The 25861-nt window shown below is 45.3% G+C and overlaps 3 protein-coding genes across 10 annotated transcripts; 1 reads left to right on the top strand and 2 right to left on the bottom strand.

Moving 5' to 3' along the window:
• The first annotated feature begins 1002 nt into the window (after positions 1 to 1002).
• Positions 1003 to 15926, top strand: MAD2L2 (mitotic arrest deficient 2 like 2). Of its 7 annotated transcripts, none has more exons than XM_089534134.1 (9): positions 1003 to 1085; positions 12139 to 12178; positions 12301 to 12419; positions 12812 to 12883; positions 12990 to 13090; positions 13764 to 13858; positions 14171 to 14244; positions 15052 to 15144; positions 15840 to 15926. In XM_089534134.1, the coding sequence occupies exons 1-9, from the start codon at positions 1059 to 1061 to the stop codon at positions 15879 to 15881; spliced, it is 663 nt and encodes a 220-aa protein (XP_089390260.1). In that variant the 5' UTR covers positions 1003 to 1058; the 3' UTR covers positions 15882 to 15926. The 7 variants fall into 7 exon arrangements, with proteins under 7 accessions (XP_089390260.1, XP_089390261.1, XP_089390259.1 ...); XM_089534133.1 differs by having other exon boundaries at positions 1009 to 1085; positions 12127 to 12178; XM_089534139.1 differs by lacking the exon at positions 1003 to 1085 and adding an exon at positions 2674 to 2691.
• Positions 1681 to 10395, bottom strand: DRAXIN (dorsal inhibitory axon guidance protein). 2 transcript variants are annotated; one of them, XM_089534129.1, is made up of 6 exons: positions 10323 to 10395; positions 4221 to 4696; positions 3767 to 4063; positions 3377 to 3460; positions 2910 to 2999; positions 1681 to 2648 (listed from the first exon to the last, which is right to left on the bottom strand). In XM_089534129.1, the coding sequence occupies exons 2-6, from the start codon at positions 4672 to 4674 to the stop codon at positions 2536 to 2538; spliced, it is 1038 nt and encodes a 345-aa protein (XP_089390255.1). In that variant the 5' UTR covers positions 4675 to 4696; positions 10323 to 10395; the 3' UTR covers positions 1681 to 2535. The 2 variants fall into 2 exon arrangements, with proteins under 2 accessions (XP_089390255.1, XP_089390256.1); XM_089534130.1 differs by lacking the exon at positions 10323 to 10395 and adding an exon at positions 9571 to 9593.
• A 580-nt stretch (positions 15927 to 16506) lies between the features above and the next one.
• Positions 16507 to 25793, bottom strand: LOC149307636 (uncharacterized). The gene is made up of 12 exons (XM_089536790.1): positions 24660 to 25793; positions 23843 to 24123; positions 23305 to 23470; positions 22834 to 22929; positions 22060 to 22174; positions 20841 to 21164; positions 20114 to 20165; positions 18730 to 19014; positions 18510 to 18636; positions 17616 to 17711; positions 17056 to 17191; positions 16507 to 16893 (listed from the first exon to the last, which is right to left on the bottom strand). The coding sequence occupies exons 1-12, from the start codon at positions 24827 to 24829 to the stop codon at positions 16747 to 16749; spliced, it is 1995 nt and encodes a 664-aa protein (XP_089392916.1). The 5' UTR covers positions 24830 to 25793; the 3' UTR covers positions 16507 to 16746.
• Between the last annotated feature and the right edge of the window lie 68 nt (positions 25794 to 25861).

Below are 25861 nucleotides of genomic sequence, written 5' to 3'. Positions count from 1 at the left end.
TCGGGAAAGGGGATGTCCAGGAAGCACAGCTGATCCGGAGTGACGCCGCTTTAAAGCCACAGGAGTGGGAAAAAAGAAAGGAAGGAAAAGGACCTCTCCAAAAAGATGACTCAGAGGCATGTGCAGAGTGCATCCCCCCATTTCTCTGCATGCACACCCAAACCTGCATTTCTTTACTGGTCATCCAGTTGTGTCTCCAAATCCTGAAAGAAAAGGCACCCTCAGATCAGGTCTGGGTTTTGGAAGCTAAGCAGGGCCGGCCCTGGATGGCCCTTGGAGGGGAGACCGACTGGAGGGGATGCTTTTTTGAGAACTTGCAAAGCCTCCTTTAAAAGATCCCTGGTTTTAGAAAATAACTGTTAAATATTCATAGGGTCTCCATAAGTTGACAGGTGATTTGAAGGCACAGACAGTATATATAGGATAGGGCCTACACACACACACACACACAGGTACCAGATCCTGTCTGGTCTTGGAAGCTAAGCAGGGTTGGTCCTGGATGGTCCTTGTGAGGGAGACCAACAAGTGAGGCCAGGCTCTGTTTCAGAGGCAGGAACCACCTCTAAAGATTCCTGGCTTAAGGAAACCTTATGGAATTACATATGAAAGTATGAAAATCATGACAGATGACTTGGAGGTACATCCACAAGGCCCCAGGCCCTGTCTGATCTTGGAAGCTAAGCAGGACCAGTCCTGGATAGCCCTTGGAGGGGGAGACGGCCAAGTAAAAGTGGTGTCCAATTGGGTATTTCAGCAGTGCTGCAGAAATAACTGCTGCAAAAATAAAGCAGTTTGACTAAAAGAGGCACAGATCTGAATTTGAAGAAAGCTTAATGTTTAAATTATTTATTAAGGGAGAAAGCAAAAGTGACAGAGTCATTTTATCTCTAGGACGGACTTCCCTTTTACTTTTAAAACAGGCCAGTTTCTTAGCAAACCTCTCTCCTTGGTTCCAACCCAAATTGTGCAATGTAGCTATTTTAATCTCCTTGTGCCCGAGGATGTCTCCTTCCCGGGTCCGATTACGCGATGCCAACGGCCTTGCCGTTTCAGCGGCCATGAGAACGACATCCGCGACGGAGGAAGTAAGCAACAAAAGTTACAAAAAGGGAAGGATATTTGGTGGTTGTTGCGTTTTTCCCAGCAAGAGAAGGAGTGCTTTTTTGCAATAGGAAAGGCCTAGTTCAGATGCAGAGTCTGCGCTTTGCACGCCGAACAGAGCCTTGGCCAAAACTTTGGAGGGTCACCACTGGTCAATATACACATTTATGAGAGATGGACTAAAGGCATTTATTTGCCTATGCCCTTTATTTGCAACCAAGAGGACTGGAAACTTGACTTTATATTTAGGGGGAAAGCATAGCTCAATGGGAGAGTGCTTTGCGTGCCGAAAGTCAGAGGACACTTTCCTTTGAAACCTTGGAGAGGTATTTGCCAGTCTCTGGCCTCGTTCCCACTGCCTTTTAAACCGGATTGCAAATCGGTTTGAACCCGGTTTAAATGGTTTGCACTTGAACAGCGATTCGGAGAGAGCACCCCATGCGCTAGACCCGTTTAACCTGCATCTTTTTGATGCGCCTTTTTGGATAAATCGATTTCTCGCAAGTGTGAACCAGATGTGGATCGGAAACAAAGAAGATGCCGAGGAGCTTTTTGTGCGAAGGATAACTATCTCTTTATTTACAGCTCATCCAAATTGGAACATGCAAGCACAAAAACGGCATTGTTACTAAAAGGAGGAACAGGAGTGGGTCCGTTTTTTCATTTACCCGGAACGTCCTGTTCCTCTCCGTCGAGAAAATACCCTCCATCCCTATATCTCAAATCTGCTAAAAGAATGATAAATGAATGGAAATGGAAGGAGCTCGCCAAATGAGTTAGCTGCTGCAAACAGGCAGGAAAATGCGAACAAGTTGATGGAGCTGTCTCCGATTCTTCAGGGTGCAGCAATGCAAAATCATATTGAATGCCTTCAGAAATTGGTCATGCTGCCATTTTGCAATGGGTTATCTTTATTTAGGGGCATACGGCCAAAAATTACCCCTGCCATTTGGGTCCAAAAATATCGCTCCTTTTGCCAAATAATAAAAGACAAGACTAACCAGGAAAGTTAGGTCCTTGGGAATACTTACTTAACAACAATAGAACAACTTATTAACCCATAAATGGCATGTGTTTACTGCAGTAATACAATGTCAAGCATCCAGCTGGAATAATGGACTCTATAAAGCATCTAGAAAAGGATCATACAGCAAAAATATTATCAAGGGATCCTATCTCTAAAACAGAAAGCATCAAGGGAACCATCCGAAATGAATCAGGGAATGTCCAGAATTCAAACTTAAGTCCATTTAAAGAAGATATAAAGTTCATTTATGATGGCGGTTCTGCAGAAACGTTGCAAAGTCCCAGCTCAGTTTGCAGCATCCCAGTCCTTTGGTGAGTCTTCCGCCTTTTCAGATCCTACTTATAAATTAATGCTTGGTCCACTTCTGGACCAAAAGAAAAAACAAAAGGCACCTAAAGGGGACCCTTCTAAACGTTAATAAAGGATCCTTGGTCTCCGTCAGCGGATTCGGGCTCTACGCAGCGGCCTTTCCGTCGGATCACCCTCCGGTTGCGGTGGAATTTGGCGTAGCAGCGCAAGCCTAAAAGCAAAAGAGAGAGGAATCTCGAGAGTCCAGGAGAAAAGTAAACTGTGACCGAGGATATTTTGGGATAACTTGGCAGAATGTGATTGTTTTTTTCTATTAATAGGAAATTATATATATGAAAATGTCAGAGTTTGGGGTCTGAAACTGATTCTGCAAAATGGGGAATCTCTGGAGAAATGCACGATATGGATTTGCCAAAATGTTTTCATCTGTATGGCTTCCCCTTTCCCACACGGGAGCAAGGCCAGCTCTCACCTTCTGTGCACATGCAGTCGTCATAGCATTTATTGTTAAGGCCTCGGTTGTGGGGTTTGCAAAGATGTTCGCGCAAGTCGCAACAGCAGCCTGTTAGTGCAAGGAAGAAGCGGTTAAGAAACGCATCCGTCCATGTCATGGCTCCATCTTATGGCATCCTGGGATTTGCCATTTGTTGTGGCACCAGAGCACTGTGACAGAAAGCTAAGCATCTCATAAAGCTACAAACCCCAGGAGTCCATAGCATTGGGCCATAGTGGTTAAAGAGATGTGAGACTACATTATTCCTGCGTGTCTGTGTAGACACAGCCCCACATTCCCTTTATGAGCCTGCCTGAGTCTTACGTTAAGTGTGTGTAAAGTTACACAGTGCAGACCACGATATAGATTCATAGCCATAATCTATAAATGGGGGTTTTTTTGTGCCCTTTGGCTTGTTTCTAGTGCTCAAAAAACCCAATACCCGCCTGGGAGGCAATCGAGGTGATGATCGCAGGGCTCCCCTTCAACCGGCGCAGTTTCGTTGCCGCTCTGTTTACTGCGCCGTTTATCTAGAAATGAGAACGACAGACACAAATAATGTTTCAAAATGGGATTTGGTGTTGCTCCTTTGCCTGCCTGTTTACCCCTCTTCAACTTATTCTCCATATATGTAGAATTGCAGGTCCCATCATCCCTGGTTGGTATGGGAAAACGTTCCAGGCCGGACATTGCACCTATCCACCTTTAGCTAAATGGTGCCAGTCCTTTTGACTTCACCGCCTCCTTTTCCTTTGGCATGCAAAACCCCTACTCTATTGGTGAACTAGAACTCCCTTTTCTATAGAGGTGATCACACCCTCGAGGCAGGCCACCACCTTTCTTCCGGACCAATGACCACATCTCCGGCCGGAGGTCTTCGTAATCGGTCCAGTCGAAGAGGGTCATGTCCAGGGTGGGCATCACGTCTCCGTCTGGCCTGAGCCATGCCCGAGGTCGAGGGGAGGTAGCTTGGAGATGAAGAGGCTCCTCCGTCGATGGTTTTGGGGTCGACCCAAGCAGGGAAGTTGGAACTGAGCCCCCGGAAGACCCTTCTAAGTGGAGGTTCTGCAGCCGCTCTTCCAAGTTTTCTGGCTTCTTGTACAGTGCACTCGGACCCGGGTCCGATGTTCTTACTACCAGTGGCGAGAACATAAGAAGATTAAAATTCAAAAGAGTTTAAAATAACAGAAGTGAATATGACTTTGCAGGCCATAACACCATAGTACGGAACTGAGCTCTGCTTTGCAGACCTCAAAACCGCAACACCGCAATGCCACCCAGCCGCCCTACCTTGGTGCTGCCTCAATCTGTCTCTTCGGCCGTGCCGCCGGTGCTCCCGGTTCTGTTTCTTCCCCCTCTCCGATCCTGGCGCATGATTCTCCTGCTCAGGGTATGGGAATCCAAAGCCCAGGAAGACCTCTTTTTGCCGGAGGCCAGCCGGCTGCTCCCACAACCCCAGCTCTTGGCCCAAGGCAGGCCAACTCAAGAGCCGTGGGGCAGCCTTTTCGGGAAGTCCCCGGGGCCTGGGGTCTGGACGGAGCCTGTTGTGCTTGCGGGAGCCGTGCTGGCGGCGGTGCGTTGTGGCTCGCAGCTGTGGCGTCCAAGCATCCCGGCTCGGGAAAGTGTTGGCTACTTCGGGGAGGCTGGAAACCATGGCCGGACCAGAGTCCAAAGCATTTGCAAGGCTGATAGTCAGGATGCAGAATACCATGATGGAGGAGAAGGAGATGGAAATGCAAGCCATGTTTCCAGATGCCGAGGGTCACCTGTAATGGAAGCAGAATGATAATACGGTGGGTCCTTGGTATCCACTGGGGTTTAGTTCCCCCCCCCCACGAATAGAAAAATCCATGGATGCTCAAGTCCCATTAAATACAAATACAGATAGATGCTCAAGTCCTGTGAAATCCAATAGCATAGCAAAATGGTATCTCTTATATCAAATGCTTTGCCTTTTGCTTTTTTGGAATATACAGCAGGCCCTTGGTATCCGCCGGGGTTTGGTTCCAGGACCATCCATGGATACCAAAATCCATGGAAGTCCCATTCAATACAATGGCGTCCCTTATATCGTATGGCACAATAAAGGTTTGCTTTTTGGAATTTCCATATTTACGTAAATCTTTGCAAGCTGCGGATGCTTGAATCCATGGATAAAAAAAATATGGATATGGAAGGCTGACTATAATAATATTGATATATGAACTGATGCACACAGCAGAACGTAAATGTCAGTTGTACAGTCAGCCCTCCTTATCTAGCAATATTTTTTATCCATAGAGTCCACCATCCGCAGCTTGAAAATATTCCTAATAATAGTGTAAACCTTGATTTTTCCATTTTAGATAAGGGACACCATTTTGATGTGCCATTGTCTTTAATGGGACTTGAGCATCTGTGAGTTTTGTTATCCATGGAGGGTCCTGGAACCAAAGCCAGGCGGATGCCAAGGACCCACTGTATTTATTTTACCGATTTATCTTCTCTGTAACAGAACCTTAATCAATATGATTTAAAAATTAAAAAAGAAGTAATGCCATCTTTGTGGCATGGTTGGGGTTTGCTTTTGGTGACGTCGCAAGGCGTCTTCCAGGACTCTTTGGGGCTGGATTTGGCAACCTCATCCATAATGCATAACTTTCCATGCTGAGTTTGGTTTCGGATATATCCAAGGAATATGTGCGCAAAGGGGTTTTCATATGGAAATGAAGGTAATCAATCATTTGGCGAGGAACGTTCCTCTGATAGGAGACCAGCCAAAAGAGAGGGCCCCTGTCACCGCACGCCAGCTGTTGTGCCAAGCTGTTTTGTGGGTCTGTTTTCGAAATGCCAAGCCAGGATGGCATCTAGGCCTATTCTCCGACCCATTCGCAGCTGGTTCGCTTTCAATGAAAGAATGCCAGGAAGGGAAAAAGAGAAGCCAGAGCAGATGGCCAACTTTCCAAGCTTTGCAGGTGGCTTAAAATTTCGCCTCCCTCTGCGCCAACCTTCCAGGAAAACTTTTAGGAAACGCCGTGCGCCTCGTTCAAAACTCATGTCTGGGTTGTATCGCTTAGGACTTAGGCTAAAGGATGGAGATCGCTTTCTAGGGCCAAAATTATGTCCCTAAAAAGATTTCTTCCTGAAAAAGTGTCTTCCACCACATGCGCGAACATCGGTCCCGGCCGCCATTCCCTCCTCCCGCGCATGTCCGAGGTGTCCATCCCTGGTCAATGAATCCCCATCCCATCGGTGCCAAAAACGGACCCCTGAATGGGACCTGGCAGGGGCGCGAGGATGATGTATGAGCCTCTCGGAAGCGCATGGCACCGGCCAAGCTGTGCACGCCAGCCGCCATGCGGCGAAGGAGTTGGAAACGGGGGAAGAGCATTGTGTTGCCTGAAATGAGCTCTCCGTACCCCGCTGGGCCTGTCTCCATCTGCTTTTCCCCCTTTCCCTGAAGGCCAGGATACCAGGCGACGCCGGGGCCTGGGAGAGAAACCCGAAAGCGAGAGAGACGGACATGCTTCGTCGGGTCGGCACTACCCGCCGAGGAAGGCCTCTGGCGCATACAATGCGCTGAGAAGCTTCCTAAGGGAGAGAAAAGACACCCCCTAAGGACCCATTCTCCAAAGCCCTTTCTTCCCCTTCTTCTTTGCTATTATCTTCCGGATGATTTCCTGCACATTCAGATCGGTTTTTGTGAAGCCGGTGCCTCCTGGGTCCGACCCGTTTTCGGTGCCAGCCTTGGCATCCCTTTCTTTGCAAACCGCTCACCAAGACACCCCCAATCCTAGATCTTTTCCTTTCCTTTTGCCACCCAGCTATTCACGATTGTTCTTCTGAATCGGAGATATGGGCATTGTACAATCCAAACCCAGCTTGGGAAAAGTTGTTATCCACCATCACAGTTGGCTTTGGCTTATGGGGAGACCACCATCAGGTCTTGCAAACCCAGGTCTATGGGCAAAAAACAAAGGGAGATTGCATTACAGGGGGATTGGTTCACTCAAGGAAGCCACAGCTGCCCCGAGTTTGCAAGGCCTGACTTTGAAAAACTTGACTTTCCAAGACCTGACTTTGCAAGGCCTGAGTTTGCAAGACCTGACTTTGCAAGACTGACTTTGAAAGACTTGACTTTGCAAGGCCTGAGTTTGCAAGACCTGACTTTGCAAAACCTGACTTTCCAAGACCTGACTTTGCAAAGCCTGACTTTGAAAGACTTGATGTCCCAAGACCTGACTTTCCAAGGCCTGAATTTGCAAGACCTGAGTTTGAAAGACCTGAGTTTGAAAGACCTGACTTTCCAAGACCCGACTTTGCAAGACCTGACTTGCAAAGTCTTGGCAGCCATGCTTTCCTTGAGTGTGTCATTTAACCTATAATGCAATCTCTCTTTCCCCCCTTCATCTTGTATCACTCTTCTTAGCGTCTCTCTCAGCCTCTTTCCTTCCATTGCTTCTGTTCAACAATTATGATTAATTTTATTATTATTACTACTACTACTACCACTACTACTACTAGGCGCTTTCCCAACACTTGTACAATGGGGAACCGCTGCCGTTTGGGGCCTGACCTATTGATCTTTGCCTTCTTGACCTTGTGATTGATCGACTGTAAAATGAAAGAGAGAGAGGTGCATTGATGCCAAATTAATTTCACCAGGAATAATAAAAAGGTTCCCGATTCCCTACCAGTAAAGAAAACTCATTGCAATCCATCCATCCATCAGCCAATCAGTCCAACATTGGATCTATCCCCGGGACTTTTACGCCTCCGACTTCCAAGTCTGCGCTTGTTTCGGCAAAACCCCTTTCTAATCCTGTTTGCACAGCGCATTGGCTTGGACCATGCCATTTCATGTGCCGTGCAGAGAGCGCATCGCCTGCTATTTGGAGATGGATGGAGATGCGGATCGTAGACGGACAAAGAGACAATGCCTCCGGCCGCGAGAAATAAATGTCTAGCAAAATCCGCAAGTTGGTACCTGAGGCTTTATAAAGCAAGGCAATACCCCTCTGTCTGTCTGTCTGTCTGTCTCTCTCTCTCTCGCTAACCATTATCATTTGTTCATGTCTTTCTCTATGCAGCTGCCTAGAGGTATTATTTATTCAGTCAAATTTTTATTGTATTACAAGTACAATATAAAAAATTAACATTTAAAACCAGCAGCGACCATTAGCTGTCTATAGTTATCTATATCTATCTATGACTATCTATCTAGTTATCTGATAGCTGTAGCTTATCTATTTGTAGTGATCTCTGTCTGCCTACTATCTATCTATCTATCTATCTATCTATCTATCTATCTATCTAACTATCTATAGCTGGCTATCTATCTATCTATCTATCTATCGTTATCTGTAGCTAGTTCTCCTCCAGCTCTCTTTCTCCCCCTCTATCTATCTATCTATCTATCTATCTATTGAAAAGCTATATCAATTTATTATCTATAGTTATCTATATCTATGTACTGTCTGTCTATCTGTCTATCTTCAATCCTATCTGTAGCTAGTTCTCTCTCTGTCTCCCTATGACTATATTTATTGAATAGCTGTAGCTATATCTATTGATTATCTATAGTTATCTATGTTTACTATCTATCTATCGGTCTATCTTATCTGTAGCTAGTTCTTTTTTTTCTGACTATTACTATTTACTGAACTAGGTATATCTATTTATTATATATAGTTATATCTGTCTACATACTGTCTATAGCTATCTATCTATCTATCTATCTATCTATCTATCATCTATCTATCTATCTATCTATCTATCATAGCTAGTTCTCTCTCTTTCTCTCTGCTTACCTATTACTATTTATTGAATTGTGGTAAATATATCTATTTATTACATATATAGTTATCTATGTCTACATACTATCTATAGCTATCTATCTATCTATCTATTTTATCTGTAGCTAGTTCTCTCTCTTTCTCTCTATTTAATAGCTATATCTATTATCTATTTCTACCCACTACTTATTATTATTTATTTCCACCCACTATCTATCTATCTATCTATCTATCTATCTATCTATCTATCTATCTATCTATCTTATATCTGTAGACAGTTCTGCCTATACTTATCTGTCTATCTATCTATCTATCTATCTATAGGGGGAAAGTGGGGTATAAATACAGAACAATAACAGTAATAACCACAATAACAGCATAGCTATCCATCCTTATCTGTAAACCCATATCTATCTATCCTTTTATCTATCTCTATCTCTTGCTCTCTCTCTTTCTGCCTATCTCTCCATCCACCTGATAACGATCTATTTTCCTATCTCTCTAATAATTACCCATCGCTCTATCCATCTCTATCTACCTATTTATCTCTGCCTTGATCCATATCTCTCAATAGCAATCCCTTCCTTTATCTCTTGGTCCCAAATGCAGAATGAAAACCCTTGCACCCCAAAGGAACCCCCTGACCCCCTTTGGACCTCTATCTATCTATCTATCTATCTATCTATCTATAACCTACCTATCTATCTATTCTCTCTCTCTCTCTCTCATTTCTGTCTATCATATCTATCCTTTTTATCCCTAAAACGCCTTGATCTCTGTTTTTGGGGAGAGTCAGCCCCCCAAAACCCACTTGCAGCCTTTGCTGACTCCAAATGGGTCACTTTTTCTGCCCCATCAGAACTCACCTACTTTTTGCAAAGTCCAGCAGAGGAGAAGGAGGATGGCAGAGGGATGGGAGACCGACCCTGTTGGCTCTCCTTCCAAGAACCCCAAAGGCCAGGCCAGGCTCTTTCTGTCTCCCCCTTTTCCTTGCCCCAAAACCAGAAGGGCTCTCTGGGGCTGGAAGAGGAAAGACTGCAAACTTGAAGCACTCAGATTGGGGGAAAGCCTGGGCTGGAAGCCTCATCTTTGGCAGAAGGGGAGGGGTCTGGGACCCCCCTTTCTTAATAATAATAATAAATACCCCAAAGTGGGGGGAGACCAAGGGGGAGGGCCAGGCAAGAAGAGGGAGGGGCCTGGGAAATCCATAGACAGACAAAGGAGACAAAGAGGGACTGGGACCCAGGACCAGAGGAGGGTGCTCTAGGTCTCTCCCATTGCTGGGGTTGTTATGGGGCAGGACTGGGGGGCTTCAGGGTCCCCCCTCTCTGAACCCCCACTTCAGGTTTTTTGGGGGATGTGTCTTTGTGACCCCTTTCCCCCTCCTCCATTTATCCCCTGCCTCTCCATCCTTCTGCATCCCCCTCCCTGGCAGTGCATTGTGGGAAACTCCCTAAGGATGCTCAAGGGAAGGGAGGCAACAATAGGATCCAGGGAACCAGGGAAGGAAGGAAGGAAGGGCGGGCAGATAAGAGATAGGAAGAGGAAGGAAGGAAGAAGAAGGAAAGAAGGCTAAGAGATAGGAAGGAAGGAAGGAAGGAAGGAAGGAGAGACCTACCTCTGAGGAGACCCAATTATACCCTAGGCTTTGACCAGGCTTTGGCGCCAGCGCCATTATTCCTTATCCTGGGGCGCCCTCTGGTGGCGGAAAGGGAGCCATTTTACTGGTATTTTACTGGCATTTTACCAGTGTTTTACCCGCCATTTTACTGGTGTTTTATTGGCATTTTATAATAATAATAATAATAACAACAACAACAATAAATAAAAACAGTAAAATAAATGTAATTCAAATAAAATTAATAATAATAATTACAATTTAAATAAAATTAATAATAACGAATAAAATAAACATAAAAATAAAAATAAATAAAATAATTAACTAAAATTAATAATAGTAACAGATAAAAATAAACATAAAAATAAAAATAATTTAATAAAAATAATTTAAATAATAATAAACTAATTTAAATAATAATAAAAATAATAAAATAAAAATAATTTGATCAAAAATAATTTAAATAAAAATAAACATAAACATAAAATAATTTAAATAACAATAAAATAATAATAACAATTTAAATAATAATAAAAAGAAAATAATTTTAATAAAATTAATAATAATAACAAATAATAAAATAAAAATCATTTAAATAATAATAATAAAATAAAAATCATTTAAATAATAATAATATAAAAATAAAATAATTTAAATAAAATTAATAAAATAATAATAACAATTTAAATAATAATAATAAAATAAAATAATTTTAATACAATTAATAATAAAAATAAAAGTAATTTAAATAAAATTATTAATAACAACAACAATAATAAATATAAATAAAAATAAAATTAAAACAATAAAATTAAAATTATAGCTGTTTGAGGAGCAGTGGTGTCTCACACATCCTAGTGACATCGCTGAAACAAGTCACACTCTCTCAGCCTCAGAGGAAGCCAACAGAGAAGAGGGGATGCTGTTGAGCAGAAAGCGTGTGGGCGCTAGGACCCCGGGGCGCTTCAAAGGCTGCTGCTGCTGCTCCTCCTTCTGCTCGGCTGCTGCTTTGTGCCTCATCTGCCTTTGAGAGCCTTGGAGCTGCAGGAAGCAAGGCAGGAAGCCTGGGCTGCATTGAAAGGTCCCTGGAAAACCCCCTGGAAAGAAAGGCTGGGAAGGGCGACCCACAGAGAGGAGCAGCCTTGCCCCTGATCTTCAATAGGTCTACTCAGAAGTAAGACCCACTCTTCCCCAGCAAAACCTAGCCAGGCATTGTTATGCTTTGTGCAATGCACCAATATTGTGCTTTATTAGCCTTTGCTTTGCTGCAACCCTGGAGTTGGTTTTAATTTTAATTATTTCAATTAGTTTTTTTTAATGACTCTTACGTTGAGCCTGAAGCAAGGCCCACCCTTTGCAAGGCCAAAGAGTCCAACGAAAAGGAAAAGAAAACAACAACAACAGCATTGTGTTGTTGTGTGCTTTGCAAGGCAACAACAACAACAACAACAACAGCTGGGTTGAAAGGGGGAGGTTTGGCTTTTCTTGCATGCCTTGTCCTCTCCAAGGCAGCAAAAGTGTTGTTGTTGTTGTATGTTTTGCAAAACAACAACAACACAAGGTTGGGGGGGTGTTGTTTGGCTTTTGTTGCATGCATTTTCCTCTCCTAAAAGGGAGTATAAATAAAGCTTAATAAAATAATAATAATAATAAATATACATGTGCACCAAAACATCCAAAAGCAAGTGTTACAAAGGTATTATTATTATTATTATTATCTCTATTATTATTTGGGGGGGATATTTTGGATTTCGGGGAAGGAATACTCCTCCGCCGGCAATAACTCATTCTCTTTTCTTTCGAGGTTGCCGCAAAGATGACCACTTTGACCCGGCAAGACCTCAACTTTGGCCAAGGTACGGTCCTAATAAGAAACGGTCCCAGATTAGGGATTAAGCCTCCCAATCCATCCCAGATTAAGCCAAGTGCAGCATGCCTCCCCAAACAAGAGGGTCCTCACCCGTTCCTTTGTTTCCAGTGGTTGCAGATGTGCTTTCGGAGTTCTTGGAAGTGGCCGTCCATCTCATCCTTTACGTCCGGGAGGTTTACCCGACGGGGATCTTCCAGAAGCGGAAGAAATACAACGTACCTGTGCAGGTGAGGGCCTCCGTCGGCAGCCCCAAGGCGGACCTATGCTGTGTTTGCCACGGCTGTCCTCTGAGGCTGAGAGAGTGGGACTCACCCAACATCATGGTTTGACCAGGATTCGAACTCTGCTCTTCCCGTTTCGTAGTCCAATGCTGAAACCACCAGCTGCAGTGTTGTTACTGGTGCAGAAATGGTCCAAAACAAACTGCAGAAATAATCCAGTTTGAGACCACTTTAACAACCCTAAGCAATCGGGTGCCATAAGAAAATGCAGTTCCCAGGATTGCCTAGTATTGACCCAGAGATCTCAAACTGGATTATTTCTACAATGTGTTTTGAACCCGAGTCCAAGTTACGACATATCCGTACGTCAATCTAAACTGTGACCCTTCTTTGGACAGATGTCTTGCCACCCGGAGTTGAACCAGTACATCCAGGACACCCTCCATTGCATCAAACCGCTGCTGGAGAAGGCAAGTTTCAAAGGGTTTGCTAACGCGTTGCGTTGCGTTTGATTGATCCCGCGAGGTCTTTGAAAGGAGGTGTTCAGAAACTCTTGTTGTTGTTATTATTTTCCAGAATGACGTGGAAAAGGTGGTGGTGGTCATTCTGGACAAAGAGCATCATCCGGTGGAGAGGTTTGTGTTCGAGATCACGCAGCCGCCCCTTTTGTCGATCAGGTGAGCTTCTCTCCCCTTTTGCCGCTTTTGCAACCTTGCCACAATTTCGCCGCACAGCACATCGGTGTTGGTTTCGTGGACCAAGATGCTGAATCGTAGGATGTCCTGTCCGGCGGTGATCGGTTGTGTCCAAGAAAAATAAGACTTAATAGGGTCACAGTAGGTTTGGTCGGTATTTGGATGGGAGACCGCTAAGGAATATCAGGTGCCAGGGCTCTGTTTCAGAGGAGGAAACTGGCCAAAGCACTTCTAAAGATACTGGAGAGAACACTGCTATAGGTCCTCCAGTGCAACTCTATGGTCAGTGTGACATTGAAGGCTTTCATGGCCGGCATCTGTCATTTTTATGGTGTTTTGGGTATATGTGGCCATGTTCTAGAAGAGTCTATTCCTGATGTTGCGCCAGCAGCATCTATGGCTTTGGCATCTTCAGGGAAATGCCAGCCACAGATGAAGATGCCAGCCGCAGCTGCAGGCGAAACATCAGGAATAAACTCTTCTAGAACATGGCCACATATACCCAAAACACCGTAAACATCTATAGTCAACCATGCAATTGCACTGAGAAGTGTTTCCTCTATGAACCTCTACGTCCTCCATAGTTGAATCTATAGACTGGGTTTGTTTCCATTCGCGATCTTTACCCGCTTCTTCAATTCCTTCCCTTTATTAGTGCGGATTCCCTTCTCAACCACGTGGAGCAACTCTTGCGCGCCTTCATTTTGAAGATCAGCGTCTGCGACGCCGTGTTGGACAACAACCCTCCAGGTAGGACGGCTGGCCACGTTTCCTCCCTTCTCTTGCTTAGGCCTTGTTTTGGGATTTCTTTAATTTGGTCTCGCAAAAGACAACTGAGATGGACATTCACCCTCGTCCTTTACATCCTTCATTAAGTGCCCCTAAGTTTTGCCCTTGACGTATCCATGGGTCGTATCAAAAATCCAAATTATGGCCCCAAAATCTGTCCTCGACTTATAGATGAGGTCGAGTATATATATTAAACATGTTAAAAACCAAAGAACCAAACAATTGTTTTTAACAGCCGTTGCCTATATACGTAATCCCCCCCTTTTTCCGTAGGCTGTACTTTCACCGTTTTGGTCCACACCCGAGAAGCTGCCACTCGCAATATGGAGAAGATCCAAGTGATCAAGGTAAAAGATGGGAGGATCGCAAAGTCTTGGAAAGTCTGGGATCTCTCTTTGGTTGTTGAGAGCAATTCCTCTTATGCGTAACATATTCATCCTCAATGCTCATAGTTAAAATTGAACTTGTCTCTTCGTCACCATACCCACAAGTTGTGCATTTCTATGGCTATTTGTGCATGAGGTTCGTGCGTCTGAAGAAGTAGACCAAGTCTACCAAAGCTTCTGCTACACCTTCTGCACAGTGATCCCCAAACTTTGCTCCTCCAGGTTTTTGGGTTTTGCTTCCATCTTGGCCAACGGTCAGGGATTCTGGGAGCTGAAGTCCAAAACACCTGGAGGAAGACCAATGCTTGGGGACCGCTGGACTCTAGGACATGAACCAATGGCTCCAAATTACAAATGAAGAGATTCTACTTAAAACATCAGAGATAATGTTTTGACAGTAAGGGTTGTGGACATCCTTAGAGAGTGGCGGAGTCTCCTCCTTTGGAGATGGTTAAACAGAGGTTGGATGGCCACCTTTCAATAAAGCTTTAGTTGTATAGTCCTGCAAGGCCAAGGGTTGGATTGGATGGCCCTTGGGGTCCCTTCCAACGCTGTGATTAACTCTGTCTACGAAATGGACTGATATAGTCCCCCTTCTAGTTGGAGCATCACAAATAAAGTCTTCCCATACTGTCCACGATGCCCATATTTTCCGCATTGCAGGAGAGTGTTCACACATTTGGTTGCCTCCGGTTGGGAGTCAGGGCATCTCCAGTCATGTGCGGACCAAGCACAACCAAATGAATCTCTCTTCTTTTTGCCCGGAAGGATTTCCCTTGGATCCTGGCAGACGAACAAGACGTTCACATGCGCGATCCCCGCATGATCCCACTGAAGACCATGACGTCGGATCTTCTAAAGGTGAGTCCTTCGGAGCTTGCGAGGCGGCAAAGTTGGACCGTATTTTGGGCCACAAAGTCCCAGAATCCAGAATTTTATAGGGTTGTATCTTATTGTTCATTTTTGATTTGTGCCAGCCTTTGGTGAACGGGGCATTAATATAAGTAAACATTACTATGTGCCACAAGATCCCTTTGCAAATTGATTTTCCAGACAACACAGGGATGTCTTTGACTTCTATATTTAAGTCTTTAAAGCTTTTTACATTTTCTCAATGTTGTTAGATACTAACTCTGATACAACGGACAAGGTTGCCAAATTTTGGGCTGCAGCAATAATAGATGAACGGCGCCGGATAGAAGATAAATGCAATACATAGACCTGTAATCCCTGTGTAACTTTTACCACTTAAAAACATTGCGGCTCTGACTAGTTTTAATATGCCGTTTTATTTGTCTTTTATGTATATTTGTAATGTATATTCACATGTTTCTGGATAGAGGATAAATGCAACACATAGAGCTGTAATCCCTGAGTCTTTTGTTGCTCAGAATGACAATTCTTTTTTACTCGTATTTAGATGTCTCTGGTGCAAATTTTACCGGTCTGTGACTGTAACAAACAATATCTATATATCTATATTTAAGTTGCCAATCCAGAACTTTGATTTTTGGGTTGCTTAATACATAATGATTTCTCTTTCTCTCCCGTTTCAGATGCAGCTGTATGTAGAAGAGCGAGCTCAGAAAGGCACCTGAACCGGATGGTCTCCGTTTTTCAAACCTTTCCAAGGAATTTTCCATGTGTGCGATTGTGTTGTTGTTTTGTTTTTTGCAAAGTGCTCTTATACAAAATGGTACAAGTCCTCCAATCCTGGAGGCAAAATCCTGTAGGAACAAACTCCTACCTCCTTCAACAAGTCGGGTGTGCCAATGTGCGGCATAAATCAAGTTTCTAGACCTGGCTTTTAAACTGGGTTCTAGAACATGGTGCTTTTTTTTAGTGTGGGGATTTGAGCCTTAAAATGCTGCTTATATAAGACTTGGTTTGATTCAAGAACTTATCCGTCATTGTTTTAGTTGTGTCTCGAGTGTTTTGTGATTGGTGACTGAGGTTGTTGCAAACAGGACCTTGCATGGGATAAAACCTTGCATAGTCCTTGTGTATCCACTGTGATATTTTTATTTGGCTATCAATAAACATTTATGGACTAAGTGGATCCTCAAATCCATCCTCCACCTTGTCTTTCCAACGCAACTTTTCCATTTCTCCTTTGGTCTCTATCCGCACGCTTTTGCATCTGAGGTCTAATCTGCACCGCAGAAATAATGCACTTTTGGCATAGCTTTAATTGCCACATGGCTGCATGATGTGGGATCCCTGGGATTTGCAGTTTGCTGTGGCCCCGGAGCAGGCTAAATTAAATGCAGAACTACAAATCCTGGGACTCGACCCTGAAGAAGCATCGATAGATATCTGTTCTGGCTGCCACCGGTGTGCAAATTCGAGGGAGGTTTTGCCCACAGACTGCGCAAGAGAAGCGTTGGAAAAGGGGCTAAGTATTATACAGATAGATAGAAACAGATGTGTATAATAAACCGAATGTGGCGGAGCATCCCTTCTTCACCCGGCCACCTCCGGCCCGAGGGTGACGCTTGTGTTGGTGACGCGGACGCCGTACCAGCCTGCCCAGAACTGCGTGTCTTGGCCTCCGTGGCGGAAGAGGATGTGGCGCACGCCAGCCGGGTAGTCGTGGAAAGTGTACGAAACCTGGAGATGGAGGGGAGAAAAGGACACGGAAAACATTTTGCAAGTCGCTTCAGACTTACGGCAACCCTATCGTTTTGTTCAGAGGAGGTTTGGCTCGCTTCCTCTGAGGCTGAGAGAGTGCGACTTGCCCATGGCAACCCAGCCATGCGCCCGTTACTGTACCTCTTGCCATTCTGCGTCACTCCACTGCTCTATGATCACGTCTTCCGGGAGGAATTCTTGGAGGACGATGTAGTCGGCCGAGAGGAGCCGCACGCTGAGCTGGTAGCGGCAGCCACAGTCAAACCGAGCGGCGTACCTGGAATCGTGGAACCATAGAATCGGAAGGGACCCTCAAGGGGCATCCAATCCAACCCCCCTCCATGCAGGAAGACACAATCCCTTCGATTAACATGTTCTCTTGAGGAATCCTTACGTCCTCCAGCTCAATTCTGCTGGAACTTGACCATAGAGTTGCGCAGGAGGACCTAGACAGTTCCAGAAAGAACACTTCTCTAGGCATTTGAAGGTCCTCTAGCATGATTCTGAGGTCAGTCTCTGGAAGATGTTGACCACAGAGTTGCGCTGGAGGACCTACAAATTCCTAGAGAGGTTTTCTCTCAAGTGGTTTTCCATTTGCGTCCCCCTCCCCACACTTTCATGGGGGTCCTGTGCCCCGAACCCCAGCGAACGCGGAGGACCCACTGGACCTTCTTTCTTTCATCGCCTTCCTCCTGGCTTACCAGTCCTTCACCACAATATCTGGCTTCACTTCATCCATCACTTGGTCCCAGTAACCTTCGCTTTTCAAGGTGATGAGCTGGCTTTTGATGCAGGACCTGAGGAACACATCCAAGACGTTACGGACCATAGTCCGAAGTGCAAAACCGCTAATGCACACTTGCAACAGGCCTCAAAGGTGGTAGCCCCAAAGCCTCCCATAGTCTTAGCCATGAACATTTAAACATTTTTACCTTTCTCAGCGTTAATTTTAGGGCTTCCGACAGAAATAGTATCTGTCTTGAGTGGCTTCTGAAGTTTAGCTGCGTTGAGTTGCATTTGTGTATTTGTGTGCATTTTATGAATTGTATGCGCCTTGTTTTATATTTGGTCTATGACTAAATGATTGATGGATTGAATCTTGAAATGGGAGATAATAATAATAATAATAATAATAATAATAGTTTGTATCCCGCCTCTCGCTGTATTGGATCTCTGAAGTGGTGTGACGCCACTTCTGCTCCTCTTTGAGAGCATTGCGGATACATTCCCGGACTTACATTGGAAACGTGAAACCATGGATAGTAGCATCCCTGATTGAAATGAATGAACGCCTCTCTAGGCATTTCTAGGTCCTCCTGCATGACTCTATGGCCAACGTCCATTAGACGCATACCACAGAATTGCGCTGGAAGACCTGGAAAACACCTAGAGCACCACTCTAAGCATTTCTAGGTCCTCCTGCGCAACTCTAAGGTCAGCCTCCATCAGAAGCATACCATAGAGCTGCGCCGGAGGACCTATGAAATGCTCAGAGAGGACGCATTTTTTCACAAGTGGGCAAGTGATACTGTGGATACTGGTCCCTATGGATATGGGGGTCTATTGTGTATCATCGGGAAGACTACGATCCTCACCCGTATGATGTGACGAAGTATTTCCGGACGTGCGGATGAGGGAATTCGCGCCCGTGGGATCCGGGGAGGTCCTCGATCTTCCACTCGTCCCCACCGCTTAATTCTTTCTCCCAGGAACGAAAGCCTTCTGCGCAGGGACACGAAAGGAGAGACAGTGAAGGGATGATAATAATCATAATTAATATTAATTAATAATATATTTTGGTAAGGGACGACGCACCTTCAGCGCATGGGTTCTTGATCAGGTTCCGCTTCAGGCTGCAAAGGAAGTAGTGGACCTTCCAATCCGGTGGGATCTTCTCCGACATTTTCGGATGGTACCCGTCCGCCCGGCACTTGCGTTTCCACAAACTGGGGAGGTCGACGAGGTCCCTCCAAAGCGAGCAAACCAGGCGGCAGTTGCGGACCAACTCCCTGGCGGGGACTCGGACCAGGACCTCGATCAAGATGTCTTCCGGCAAGACCGCGATGTGCGCCATCTCGCTCCGGAAAAGGCCTCGGGCGGCTGCGGAAGTTTGGGCGGAAAGAAAGACGAGCGAGAAAGTAATTGCGTTTGTCGTCGTTTCTGTCCCGGCGTCAAACCCATCATGCAGTTTTCTTGTACGTACAGTGGGTTTCCATGGCTGAGCTGGGATTCGAACCCTCATCTCCAACTTTTGGAGTACTTGTAGCTAAATGGACTTTCCATGCCCAGAAGGAAATAGACCACAGTTCGAATCCTGGCTCAGCCATGCAAACCCATTGGGTGACCTTAGGCAAGTCACACTCTCTCAGCCTCAGAGGAAGGCAATGGCAAACTCCATCTGAAGAAACTGGTCAAGAAAGCCCCATGATAGAATCGCCCTAAACTGGAAATGACTTGAAGGCACACAACAACTAAATACATACATACATATGTATACACACACACACACACACACACACACACACACCATACATACATATATACATACAGTACACACACACATACATATACATATATATAGACCATACAAACATATATATATATATATATATAGACACACACATATACACCATTCATATGTATCTATCATATACATACATATACATATATACACATATACATCATACATATATACATGCATATATATGCACATATATGTATACACACACATATATATCATACATACATACACATTTACATAATATACATTACATATATACATATATACATCATACATATTTATACATATATCATATACATACACACATATATATACATATACTTCATACATATATATGCATACACACACATATACAAACATATACATATACATAATATACATTATATATATGTGTGTGTGTGTGTGTGTGTATATATATATATTCCAGCTTTGTGTGTCAATTGCAGCATTGATTAATGGGGCTCCCAATGAGGCTCCTCCCATGCAGAAACACACACAGACCCCTTCCTGAATGATGGGGACTACAACTCCCATCCTCCCCACCCACCCAGCCCTTGGGGATGATGGGCCTTGTCGTCCACTCAGCAAACAGCCAATGGAAAGGGGACCCTTGCTCTCAGAGGGGAGAATTTAAAAGGGCTGTGGAAGAGAGAAGACACGTGTGTCTTGCATTCTCACGTGCAAACTGCCCCACCCTTCTTTTGCAAGCCCTTGCTTTTTGGGGGGATACCTTTGGAAAGCCAAGGCAAAGAGGGAGCCTGGGATTAAAGCAATGCAAAGCCAGCCGGCAGATTGCGTGGAGGAGGAAATTCCCTGGGTGTTGCACCGGGGAAATGCAAATGAGATGCAAATGCAAGCAGGAAACATAGAGCTAAAAGCAGAGTGACACAACCCCATGCTTTGCAAGGAGCAATTCCGGGTCCTTCATTTCTTATTCTGTTTTACTTTCTTTGGAGGAGGAGGGAAGGTATTTTCTTGGGTTGGCAAAGGCAGCTGCATTGCAAACAGAAATGCAGCCAAAGCCAAAGTTGCAATTGCATTTAAAAAAGGAAAGAAGTGACCAAGTAAGACAAACATTACGATTGAATTTAAAAAGAAACAACTTTTATTGCAAGCAATAAAAACAGTGAATCCTGTATACACAGTCAGTCCTCCTTATCCATGGTTTTTTTCTTATCCACGGATTCAAGCATCGAGGGCTTGAAAATACTTTGAAAACATAACCAATTCCCATAGGCAAGCCTTGGTTTTGCACTTTTATATAAGGGACACCCTTTTGCAATGCCATTATAGTTAATGGAACTTGAGCATCCACGGATTTGGGGATCCTGCAGCCAAACCCCGGCAGACACTATACCCTGAGTTGCACCCTCGACGTATCCACGGGTCATATCCAAATCCATCATTTTGGCCCCAAAACTTGCCCTCGACTTATACACGAGGTCGACTTATAGTCGAGAAGATGCGGTATTTGGGACGAATGGACGCAGCTGGCTTGTGAACTATGGGGAAAAGCCTCGTTCTCCCAAGAACGGCAGCAGGGAGCGAAAATGGGGAAATCAGGCCTCATGAACGTCGTGACAAAGAGGTCCTCTTGGGATCTTCTCCTCTCCTCCGGGTCGATCGTGACGCTGCTATCGGTGATTTTCACATAGGTCCGAGTATAGATTTCATGTTCCAGCTCAATGTGACGGACCCCGGGAGGGTAGTACTCAAAGGTGTGTGAGACCTGAAGGTGAGAGAGAAGGAGGAGGAGAAGAGAGAGCATCCAATTGTGAGATTTTGATGCAGCGGTTGCATGCATCGCAGGAAAGTGGACCAGTTTCGGTTCCTGTTATTCTGCATTTCCTGCACAGTGGAAAGTTTGGATCCGGTGGCTGGTGGCCCGGGTTCTTTTTAAGGCGCCATGAATGCGCCATTGGCGCATTGGTGTTGTAAGCAACCTGCAGCGACTTCTGTCCAGGACAGGACACCGCCATGATGCCGCTGGCGTTACAGGCTAGGGTTCAGGAGCATGCGGTTACTGCGTGATCCTGAACCGTACTATCGGTGGCGGCACGCGGCTTTTGGATCGTCTGTCCCAGGCCACAGAATGGTAAAGTTGGAAGAGACCCCCCCCAAAAGGCCATCCAGTCCAACCCCATTCTTCTGCCATGCAGGAACTCTCCATCAAAGCATCCAAGACAGACGGCCATCCAGCCTCTGCCTTAAAGGCCTGCAAAGAAGGAGGCACTTTCCAAAAAGGTTTGGACAACTTTCAAAACTGTTTTAAAGGTGATGGCAACGCTCCTGCGTCGAAAGATATACCTGGGGTATATCTGCACTATCCCTCCTCTCCGTGGGATGGAGGCGTCTTACAGCAGTAATAAAATTCATGCAGTTAAAGCAGTTTCATGCCACTTTATCCTCTCTGGATTCTCAGATCTGCAGTTTGCTTAGAGATTTCTAGCACCCGTCCAAAATGTGCAAAGAGGATCATAGGGTCCTACGTCCCCGATTTGGGGTTTTGTGCCCTGCATCGTGTAAACAGGAGACAGTGAGTCCGGGGGGAATCTGGAATACATAATCCATGCAAACAAATCCTTACTAGGATGAATTGTGTTTTGCCGCTAGGTTGCCTTTACCTCATTCCACCAGTTATGCTCTCTGCCTTCTAGATAGCGTTCTTGAAGGATGTCGAAGGTAGCAGACAGCAGTTTTACATGCAGCTTGCAATGGGACCTCCAGTCGGGATATTGCCTATTTTGAGGACCAAGCGAGAAAAAGAATACAATAATAATAATAGTCATTGATTTCTATCCCGCCTCTCCGTCTGGACTGAGGCAGCATACAAATATGCGTACAAAAACAACAATATAAAATAGTCCCATTATCCCTCCCACTGACACAACACTTAAAATTCCCTTATGACCGTAAAATTGCATCCCATTATTTAAACAACCAGAAGGCAGCATTAAGCAGGGATCGGCACATTTGGGTCTCATCGTCCTCGGCTCAGTGGAGAGGAAGGGACCTTTGGGTGGTGACCAAGGGATCGCAATAGAAGAACCAGTGTGGTGTTGCGGTTCAAGTGTTGGACTATAAGAATCCAGGAGATCCAGGTTCGAATCCCGGTTCAGCCCTGGAAGACCTTGGGCAGGTCACACTCTCTCATCCTCCAAGGAAGACCATTGGAAACCTCTTCTGAAGATATAGGGCCAAGAAGAGGAGAGGCAGCGTGGTGAAGTGGTTTGAGTCTTGGGACTCCTGGAGACTCGAGTTCAGATTCCCACGCAGATGTGGAAATCCCTGGGGTGTGATCCGAAACGTCACCGTATGGTGACTGCCCTATTCCCCATAACAAAACCTTCCCCTATCCCACCACCATTATAACCAGTTCATCTTTCACTAGTACTCACCAGTCTTTCACGATGATCTTGGGCTTGGTTTCGTCCATCAGCTGATTTGAGTAGCCCTCCTCCATTAAATTGATGTGCTGCTTCTTGGTACCACTCCTGGGTTACAAATGAAAAGAGTCAGTGGCACAGCACTGCAATTTTATGTTCATGCTGCTTCTGGAGGATCTCCATCAGGAGATACAGAGAAAGGACCCCATTGCAAATCCTCATTGTTTGCATGCGGTGTGCATGGCTTACGCGAGGAGTGTGGGAATGCCGCACTTCCGAATCAATAGGGCAACAGACCCCTATCGATTGCAGCAGCTGCTTACTGTTAAGTTCCTATGCAACCCATAAACTAGGGGCAACATAGGTATTGTGAATATGTAGCAATTGCAAATGTGTAACCGTAGATTCACAATCAGGATTCTGGCCCATATTTTCATGCAAATCCCCATAGGGAATGGGGGGAAATATAACTGAATTCTCAACTCTGAATAGCAGCCTGCTGGACAGGTGAAGATAAAGCATTTCTGGACATCTTGGGGAGGACGAGGGATGAATCTGCAAAGTTCATAGAAACGGGAGCTGTCGTACGGCACGATCTGCTCATCAGTGTCCCATTTGTTCCCATTCATTTGCCAGGACTCCAAGCCTGCTGAGGAAGAGCCAAAGAGATACATAGAAATCAATCGATCGATCAATGAAAAACAGCAACAGCGGGAGACACCGAACGGAGCAGTGGTTGCTCATAGAAAACAGGCAACAAGGGTTTGTTCAGGCTGGAACAAACCCTTGTCGCCTGTTTTCTATGAGCAACCACTGAAAATGCAACCACTGAAATAAACTATCCAGGGTTCCGAACCTTATTCCTAAATAGGTTTAGTATGTCGGAGAGCTCTTTGAAAGCTATCCAAAACGTGCCACTGACTTGCCACATCCATTGATGTGGCAGCTTCCGTCTGCCACTCGGTCACACTGAAGTCTGGGAGATGTTTAGCTCTTTCCTCTTAGGAGAGCAGGGACTAACCTTCTCCGCAAGGGTTCTTGACTAAGTTCCTCTTGCAATTATGAAAGCAGAAGGTCCTCCAATCTTGGAAGGTGTTATCCGATGTCTCTGGATAGAAGCCCATCCGTTGGCATTTCCGTTTCCAAAGAAAGGGGAGGTCCACCAGATCTCGCCAATGTGAGCAAACCAGCCGGCAGTTGAGGATCAGGTCCTTCCTTGGGACCAGGGACAGGACCTCTAGAAGGACATCTTCGGGAAGGTCTTTGATGGTCACCTTCTTCCTCAACAGAAATCGTATCCAGCTGGAGGAAAAACACAGAAGAGTAGATGAAGGACAGAACCAAGACCAGGGGTCACTTTGCCATGTCCTTCACCAGGAAATGGACCAAAGACCTGAGCAGCTCCTTTGCATTTCAAGATCCACCATCATCTGGAGCATCAACCAAATGCAAGAGAAAAATGCCGTAAGAGGCAGACCTCAGAAGTAATGCATCAGAACGAATGGGTCTCCAGGCTGTTTGGACTTCAGCTCCCAGAATCCATCACTGGTGGCTATGCTGGAGGGGGCTTCCGGGAACTGAAGTACAACACAGCTGGAAGATCAAAGTTTGAGCATCCCTGCATTAGAAATTAATTTTAACTAGTAATGCTAAATGGAGAATGTGAGACTGTCCAGCTGCCTTTTCCTTGCCGTCCAGGTTGGCCATAAACCTTCTTGCTCTTGACCCTAAAAGAACCTCATCCCCTTGCAAAACGGAGACACACCTTTGCCCATATATACAGAGATTCCTATACATGTATACATGTGCCAATATTTCCAAGGAGAGGCGAGTATTACCTGGGCTGGGAAACAGGAGGACACCAGCAGCAGAGACTTCTGGAGTGAGACATTGGGCTCCTGAGAAAGCAAAAGAGGCTGGAAAAATGGGGCTGAGACTTGGAGGAAAGCGATGCAGGCAGAAATCCTTCCTTGTTGGTGTCAGCTGCCTCACTCCCGACAGAAAACATCCTTTCCCTTTATTCCCCCAAAGCAATGTGCAATAGGAAGGAACTTTCCCAAGTTCATGTGCGTGCAATGCGTCAGTGCTTAGGTCACGCAAAGCAAAGAGACGGGAGGAGTCTGGAGGAATGTAAACAGTTGAGTAGCCTGGTTCAATTCCCAGCTGGAGTGGCCTCCACACTTCCATAAATCCACATTACGCCAGACTCCAGATGTTTGTTGCTGGGTGCCTTCGAGTCCTTTCCGACGGACAGCGACCCTCTCACAGGGTTTTCTTGGCAGGATTTGTCTAGGGAGGGTTTGCCATTGACTTTCTTTGAGACTGAGAGTATATGACTTGCTCAATGTCACCCAGTGGGTTTCTATGGCTGAGTCGGGGATCTGAACCCTGATCTCCTCAAACTCTAGTCCAACTCTGAAGCCATGGCACCGTGCGGGATCTCAAGATTTATTCAGAGGAGGTTTGCCATTGCTTTCGTCAGAGGCTGGCAGAAAGTGGCATGCCCCAAAGTCATGCGGTGGATTTCCAGGGCTGAGCAGGGATTCGAACCCTGGTCTCCCAGAGTTGGAATCAAATGCTCAGACCACTAGGTCACCCAGTATAGTGAACCTGTCCTAGGGTTTTCTTGGCAAGATTTATTCAGAGGCGATTTCCCATGGCTTTTCACTGTACCTTCCCCTTCATGGCGGTGGCTACAAACGTCAGGTTCAAAGTGGACTTTGGAAATAGGGAAGATGCGAAGCCTGGCAAAATGGGGGAAGTACAGCGTTGCTTTCGTCTGGATGGGAGGAAGAGATAGTGGATCCTCTGCAGCGGAGGCTGCTAACATCAGATTAAAAGTGGAAGCAAATGTGGCGGAGACCACATTTTGCAAGGTTGCAAAAGAAAGTTTCGGGTGGTGCTCTTGGTGGGATGTTTTTTTGGGGGGGGTCCTAACATATTTGTAAATAAATAAATATTATTATAATTATTATATTTGCAGTTTTTCCACTTTCACAGGGCTCCTCCACCTCTAACCCCCAAAGGTGAAGGGTTGACA

The sequence above is a fragment of the Sceloporus occidentalis genome, unplaced genomic scaffold (assembly GCF_023333645.1).
Source record: "Sceloporus occidentalis isolate IW3139 unplaced genomic scaffold, rSceOcc1.0.p SCAF_8, whole genome shotgun sequence".
NCBI classification, from domain to species: domain Eukaryota; kingdom Metazoa; phylum Chordata; class Lepidosauria; order Squamata; family Phrynosomatidae; genus Sceloporus; species Sceloporus occidentalis.
Note: the sequence above shows the minus strand (reverse complement) of the source record. Positions and strands in the feature narration are given on the sequence as shown.

Excerpts from the sequence above, each read along its gene's own strand:
- DRAXIN (XM_089534129.1), bottom strand. The coding sequence starts at position 4,674 with ATGGCTTGCATTTCCATCTCCTTCTCCTCCATCATGGTATTCTGCATC. Across the intron at positions 4,064-4,220 it reads CAGATTGAGGCAGCACCAAG|TAAGAACATCGGACCCGGGT; the intron begins GTAGGGCGGCTG and ends CGCCACTGGTAG. Across the intron at positions 3,461-3,766 it reads GTCATTGGTCCGGAAGAAAG|ATAAACGGCGCAGTAAACAG; the intron begins GTGGTGGCCTGC and ends TCTCATTTCTAG.
- MAD2L2 (XM_089534133.1), top strand. The coding sequence starts at position 1,059 with ATGAGAACGACATCCGCGACGGAGGAA. Across the intron at positions 13,091-13,763 it reads CCGCCCCTTTTGTCGATCAG|TGCGGATTCCCTTCTCAACC; the intron begins GTGAGCTTCTCT and ends TCCCTTTATTAG. Across the intron at positions 15,145-15,839 it reads TGACGTCGGATCTTCTAAAG|ATGCAGCTGTATGTAGAAGA; the intron begins GTGAGTCCTTCG and ends CTCCCGTTTCAG.
- LOC149307636 (XM_089536790.1), bottom strand. The coding sequence starts at position 24,829 with ATGTTTTCTGTCGGGAGTGAGGCAGCTGACACCAACAAGGAAGGATTT. Across the intron at positions 17,192-17,615 it reads GATATTGTGGTGAAGGACTG|GTACGCCGCTCGGTTTGACT; the intron begins GTAAGCCAGGAG and ends CCACGATTCCAG. Across the intron at positions 16,894-17,055 it reads GTGACGCAGAATGGCAAGAG|GTTTCGTACACTTTCCACGA; the intron begins GTACAGTAACGG and ends CTCCATCTCCAG.